This window comes from Alosa alosa, chromosome 19 (assembly GCF_017589495.1).
Source record: "Alosa alosa isolate M-15738 ecotype Scorff River chromosome 19, AALO_Geno_1.1, whole genome shotgun sequence".
NCBI classification, from domain to species: Eukaryota; Metazoa; Chordata; class Actinopteri; order Clupeiformes; family Clupeidae; genus Alosa; species Alosa alosa.
In genome coordinates this window covers 2949339-2956838 of record NC_063207.1, presented here as the reverse complement: position 1 = coordinate 2956838, position 7500 = coordinate 2949339, and the positions used below count along the sequence as shown (strand labels likewise).

At 45.2% G+C, this 7500-nt stretch overlaps 1 protein-coding gene across 1 annotated transcript in view; it reads left to right on the top strand.

Annotated features, from left to right (window-relative positions):
* The window catches only part of LOC125283840 (partitioning defective 3 homolog), a 7919-nt gene extending 557 nt beyond the window's left edge, over nucleotides 1-7362 (top strand). The window contains exons 2-3 of the mRNA XM_048227304.1: nucleotides 3317-3429; nucleotides 6627-7362. Of these exons, the coding sequence (XP_048083261.1) occupies nucleotides 6652-7110 (459 nt within the window). The 5' untranslated portion in view covers nucleotides 3317-3429; nucleotides 6627-6651 and the 3' untranslated portion in view covers nucleotides 7111-7362. The remainder of the gene's footprint in view (nucleotides 1-3316; nucleotides 3430-6626) is intronic.
* Nucleotides 7363-7500: the final 138 nt, after the last annotated feature.

The window sequence follows — 7500 nt, the reverse complement described above, 5'->3', positions numbered from 1 at the left end:
CGGGCATGGACACTCCCATCATCACCTAACATGTATGCTAACAACTAACAGTGCCTGCATCCGTCCATCCATCCATCCATTCATCCACCCATCCATCCATCCATCCAGTTGTGAAGACGCCCGTGGGTGTGTATGTATGTATTGATGTGTGTCTGTGTATATGTTTATGTATGTGTGTATTGCTGTGTCTGTGTGTGTCATGATTTTTGTGTTTTGGCCCAAAGTGAAGGGCTGACGTGAGTCTGGAATCTCTGTAAGATCCACAGAACTGTGACGCTGTAAATCTGAGCTGCTTTTTGAATTAAAAAAAAAAATAAAAATGGACCACGAGCCCATGGGACCAAAGAAGGGATTACCCCACCATCACATGCACCTGACACCACACACCCACTGAACAACACTCAAGATTAACACCTGACACCACACACCCACGGAACAACACTCGAGATCAACACCTGACACCACACACCCGCGGATCAACACTAAGTTCAGTACTTGAGATCAACACTAACATTGGTACTTAAGATCAACACTCAACATCAACACTAAGATCAGTACTAGAGATCAACACTAACATCAGTACTGGACATCAACACTGACCACTAACCACACACACCAGTCACCACTAACCACACACACCAGCGACCAGTAACCACACACACTAGTAAACACACACACCAGTTAACACTAACCACACACACCAGTAAACACTAACCACACACACACCAGTAAACACTAACCACACACATACCAGTAAACACTAACCACACACACTAGTGACCAGTAACCACATATTTCAGTCAGATGCCAGTGACCATCAAGCAAAGACCTATCCAGTGGACAATGTTGTGCAATGGACATGGAGAACTCTATGACCGTGTGTCTGTGTGTGTGTGTGTGTTTGTGTTTGTCTCTTTGTAGCGTGTTTTCTAATGCGCTGTAATTGTATGGCCTGTTTCTCAGCACGCTGAATGTTTTTTATATATATCATTTGTGTATTAACGTGATTGTTATTCTAATTGCTGTTTATTAACATGGTTGTTATTATCATTACTGTGTGTGTGGCCCTCATTCTCACTGTGTGTGTGTGTGTGTGTGTGTGTGTGTGTGTGTGTGTGTGTGTGTGGCGCCCTCATTCTCACTGTGTGGCTTGTGTTTACCCACAATGCACCATTCTCTCCCTCACATGCATTCACTCCCTCATCTGTTGTCTTGGTAATCCTCACCGAAGCATGTGTGATATCATCAGTCTAATTTTCCCAATTACTGAGCTTGTGTGTGTGTGTGACATTCTCACACACACCACACATTGACCTCACAGTTGCACACACTCAAACCCAACATTTCCATCTAAAGTTCTATAAACGCACGCGCACACACATACACACAGAGGTCTCACACTGTAGTCTCTCACTGTAGCTATAATACTCCACCTCAGGATCAAGATCAGTGTGTGTGTGTGTGTGTGTGTGTGTGTGTTAAATGACATGTCTTAAGATTCTGTCAGCTCTACTCCTCTTTGTTGTGAAACATCCATCAGACAGTGTGTGTGTGTGTGTGTGTGTGTGGGAATACTATGAAACATCCATCAGATTCATGGGAAGTGTTTGTGTGTGTGTGCGGGTGGAAGCAGGAATGATATGAAACATCCATCAGATTCATTAGAAGTGTGTGTGTGTGTTTTATAGAGTGTGTGTGTGTGTGCTGGTGTTATGTGATCATTAATTTCTCAGATAAATGTTGCCTTGGCCTAACTGGCTGGTTGCTTGATGAGGCAGAGAGAATGCAGTCGCCATAAAGACCATGATACACACACTCTCATATATCTGCGTTCGTCACCATGGCAACCCAGCAAGAGGGCGCATGCCTGGGAAAGAGGAAGTTTGTAAATGTGTGTGTGTATGTGTGTATGAGAGACAACCTCGATGTGTGTGTGTGTTTGTGTGTCTGAGAGAGATTCTGGATGTGTGTGTAATGGAGGCGTTTGATATTTTGTTTTAACTCTTACTAACTTCCATCTGATCTCATAGTCAGTTATTCTTCATGAAACCTCCACCTGTCCTTATGTGTCCCTTGCACATCAAACACACACACACACACACACACACACAACACACACACACACACACACACACACACAGAACGTGGGCTCCTATACCCAGAAGCAGGTAAGCTTGTTGTGTGTCAAGAAACTCTAGGCCAGATGTACGTACATTTGCGAACGTAGCGTTATCAGCGCCATGGACACACCGCAGATAGCGAACGCTGTGATACCCAAGTGTACATCATATTTATCAAACGTTCACTTCATCAGTTAATCTGCGCCTCTCTTCACCTTTCTCCGCCCCTACCGCAATTTACGAACGTCCACAACTGAACGACAGAGCCTACATACAAGCGCAGTTGCATGAAGTTAACTGATGACAACATTAAAAAGAATCAAACGTTTAGCGATCATGCAATAATACAGTACATAATAAGATGTCAACAAGCAGGGAGATAATGAAGATCAGTAGTTCTACTCAACTTACTTGTGCATGTAGGCTATGGAAGATTGGTCAAATCTAGCAAGTAGGAAAGTTTAAGTGGATTATGTGAAAGTGAAAGTAAGACATTCGAAAGGCCAACAAAAGTTAAGGTTGCTTTTGATATAGTACAAAGACGCAAAACTGGTGCTCTAAATAGCAATTCTGTTGTCTTTAAAAGGTTCTCTTATTGAAGCATTTAACCACAATTTGGATTAACACCTGCTTCTACAAGGCGGAAATATTTAGGCACAGAATAGACATGCGCTTTCACAAGCAGTCTTTGTACATACCGCGGAATACATAATTAAGCGCTCTTTACGCTTCCCCTCCCATCTTTTTACGCCAAGCTCCCACTTTCCCCTGGATCCTCCCATGAATGCATATGCATGACACGAAAAAGTGCAGTTTGACATTTTCAGCTCCCGCGACAGGCAGTCTGTGCTTTTACCTCAGTGAGACTTATTTGTACATACCTCGCCATGATTTTACGCGCATGTAGCGAAACATATATGCCTGAAGTGTGTGCAAAAGCGTTCAAGCGTACATCTGGCCCTCTCTCTGTGTGTGTGTGTGTGTGTGTCTCTCTCTCTCTCTCTCTCTCTCTCTCTCTCTCTCTCTGTGGGATCTTTGTTTAAGAATTCGTTTTTTATAATTAGAGGTTTTTTAATGCTCATAATGGATTTGTGTGTGTGTGTTTGTGATTGTGCGTGCACTCGCGGAAATGTGTGTGTGTGTGTGTGTGTGTGTGTGTGTGTGTGTGTGTGTGTGTGTGTGTGTGTGTGTTGCAGGTCCCCCAGACTGGACGTCACTCAGTAACAGTGGAGTTGCAGCTCCACAAAAAGCGACTAGAGGAGACTGATTCCTTCAGACAAACCCAAAGACAGTACAGCTCTCTACCACGGTGCGTGCGTGTTTGCATGCGTGTGAGTGTGTGTGAGAGAGATGCACTACTTCAGACAAACCCCAAAACAGAACAGCTCTCTACCATGCTACAATACATGTTTATGTCTGTTGGCATGGCTACAACAGTAGTGTGTGTGTGTGATGATGATGGACTCTATCAGGCAATACAGTTTCACATGTACACATACGTGTGTGTACGCAGATGTTTACTCCACACATCGGTATCGTCATCTGAACAAGATCAGTCCCTCAACCCTTCAGTCCCTCAATCACTCAATCACTCAGTCCCTCAATCCCTCAATTGATCAAACCTTCAGTCCCTCAATCACTCAATCACTCAGTCCCTCAATCCCTCAATTGATCAAACCTTTAGTCCCTCAATCACTCAGTCCCTCAATCCCCAACCCTTCAGTCCCTCAATCCCGGAGTCCCTCAATCACTCAGTCCCTCAATCCCTCCATCCTTCAGTCCCTCAATCCCTCAATTGATCAAACCTTCAGTCCCTCAACCCCTCAGTCCCTCAGTCCCTCAATCCCTCAATACCTCAATCGCTCAGTCCCTCAATTCCTTAATCCGTCAGTCCCTCATTCCCTGAGTCCCTCAATCCCTCAACCCTTCAGTCACTCATTCCCTGAGTCTCTCAATCACTCAGTCCCTGAGTCCCTCAATCACTCAGTCCCTCAATCCCTCAATCCTTCAGTCACTCAGGGGCAGATTTACGTACATTTGTAAACGCAGCGTTATCAGCGCCATGGCCAACCCGCAGAAAGCGCACGCTGTGCCTCTTCATCTTACATGCCACTTATCAAACCTGTAGCAGTGTTTCCCACAGAACTGGATTCCATTTGTGGCGGTAGCTGACTTGGACAACGGGGGGGTCTAAATGAGTGCCTGTCATTTTAAGACGTTCGTGATTAACATAGTTAAAAGGCTGCTGATGTGTGGATGCAATTCATAACGTTTTCTACATAGTTAAAATAAAGGTTTGTACTTCTCCTTGGGACAAGCACTTTTGAATTTTGGAAATGCAAGGATTTGATTTTATATTTAAATTAAATTAAATTAAATTAAACATAGAATATTAATCTGTGGCGGCCGATTTTGTCAATGTATGGGAAACACTGCTGTAGCTCCTCAGGTAATCAGCGCCTTTCTCCGCCCCCTACCGCCATTTGCACTGGCTACAACAGAACAGCATGATTGAATCCCAAGCACAGATGAATGGAGTCAACTGATGACAACATCTAGAGTTAGATAAGTGAGCAAAAACATTGAAGTCTCTGTGCATGTATTGTCGTAGTCCGGTAGCGACCCCGGCTAGCTTAGCTTAGCATAGTGAATGGAATCCTTTGTAGCCAGATAGTACGTTGTGAATAAAAGTGCGCCAACAAAAAAAAAAGAATCCCTAATTAGTTATTGTGGCCTCCGTCTTCACAACGAGTACAAATAGCAATGCAGATTAAGACAAGGTGATCTCCTAGGCAGGTATTGATTTGGGACTATATTGGGGCAAAGCACAGGCGAAGCACTGCTACTTGGGCATAGAGATATCATGTAACACATCAGCACTTTTCTCACTCGCTACAGCACGGACAATCTCTGCGCCCAAGTAGCAGTGCTTCGTATATCCACTACAGCTAAATAGACTACACCACAGTATACCCACTACAGCTAACTAGACTATACCACAGTATACCCACTACAGCTAACTAGACTACACTACACCACAGTATACCCACTACAGCTAACTAGACTACACCACAGTATACCCACTACACCACAGTATACCCACTACAGCTAACTAGATTACACCACTGACCTCGAGGGCCGTATTTTCAGTCCCTCAGTCCCGCTAATGGAGTGTTTACCAGCTGGTCATCCACAGTACAGACCCTCACCCTGGCCCTTCATGAGCCTTTCATCTCCATATGAAACAGCTGCCATACTGCTGCTGATGACCTAACATCGCACATCTGGCTGAGATGTGTTCTATCAGTCAAAGCAATTCAACTTTACCGTTAGCAGGCTCCACTGTAAGTGGCTTTGCATGAAAGCATCTGCCAAATGACTATGTACATTAATAAATAAAGAATGAATGCGTAAATAGACCCCAATATGTAAGGTTAGGTGTATGAGTAATAGACCCCCAATATGTAAGGTTAGGTGTATGAGCATAGACTGTAAACGAACAGACTCCGTCGTTTTCAATGGGAGGGCACCGAGTCAAATAGAACGATTTTTCAGTTGGTCCCCCCAGTACTGCGCAGACTCACACCAAAGTTCCTTAATATATATTTATCAACCGTCTCTGCTCACTCTTAACTTCGTGACGTTAGCCATCGAACTGAATCTTGTAACTCGTATGATAGATAGGCTACACAGAAATTCTTCTCACACTTACTTCGCCTTCAAAGTCATCAAAGTTAAATATTTATTTATGTATTATTATTAATATTATCCTCACAAGTGATACCAAGTCGTGTTAATGTTGAAGCTACCACACATGATCATCTTCAAAAACAGTCATGCTAAAACAAAACAAAAAAGTTATAGCCTTGAAGCTAATCTTCTTTCCACTTTTCCGACCTACAGTACGGTCAATCCATCGAAAACCTCTGAAATGATTATCGTTAGTTCCGTTTTTCATTAGGTTTACTTGCCTCTATGCAATGCTTTACTTTAACATACAATGTTATAGGCTACATAGCTTTGTTCATGAGTTTCTGTGCTGGCTGGACTGAGCTTCTCATCCAAACAATACGGTTATCCCCCTACGGTGCGTTACCTTCACTTCAACCGGACATGCTAAGCATTCTTCTTACGGGAACCTAACATTACGTACGAGGTAGTCGAGTCTTGTTTTGCCTTTTATTGTTTATGTAGATTACACAGAAGCTACAATATCAGCACAGGATATATGTTATATGAAGTTATGGTATTTCAAAAAAATCCTAAAATGAATGGGCTTCTATGGGGGTTAGCAGAGAAGTGGTCCCTCCAGCTTACATTGATTCTACTTCCGGGAATTCGCCTGCCCCCTTGTGTATGAGTAATAGACATAGACCCTCCTCCCCATATGTAAGGTTAGGTGTACGAGTAATAGACCCCTCCCCTCCATATGTAAGGTTGATGATATGAATTTCATAGTATAGCAACTGTGATGGTGGGTGGTCTTACATTTTTCCTCCTCCTCAGACGTCCCAACACAACTCCGCCCAGGATGGTCTCCCACGGCAACCCCTGGAGCTCCTCCCCATCCCGTGGCAACGGTTTCCAGGCGGCCAAAGAGAGCGGCCGCTACTCCAGCTACCAGGGCCCTCGGCACGGGCCGCACAGCCCTGTCCACTCCCACACACATGCGCACGCACACACACACGCGCATGCACACACACACGCGCATGCACACACTCTCTCGCTGAGCGGCGTGAACGCCCGCGTGCTGCTGGAGGCCCAGGAGCTCCTCAGGCTGGAGCAGAGACGCCGCCAGCAGCAGCACAAGGACTACAACTCCCACAATGCCATGCACAGCAACAGCAGCCTGGCTCAGGAGCAGGGCACAAGGAAGGACTACAACTCCCAGAGTTCCCCGGGGCCACCCAAAGGCCCGCACAGACAAGACATGCCGCCCTCCCCGTCACAGCTGTCTCGCCTCAACCGCGCCAACACCAACTTCTCTTGAGAGACACAGAGAGAGTGTGTGTGCACTACACTAATGCTTGCACAAATATGGCCTTTCACACACACACACACACACACACACACACACACACACACACACACTCACAGACTCCAACCGTCCCATTTTCTTAGAATAATCTTGGTGCCTTCTGAAACTTCAGGTCCCGCCTCCACATGAATCTGATTGGTCAGGTAATGCAGCCGTCCATGTACTGTGATAGTGTGTGTGTGTGTGTGCGTGTGTGCGTGTGTGTGTGCGCGCGTTCTGGGAATTGGGAAGTTCACACACTCTCACTCACCACTCTTCTTGCCAGCAGTTAAGACACACACACACACACACACACACACACACACATCTGTCACTGTCCACACTGAGGAGAGAGAGAGCAGG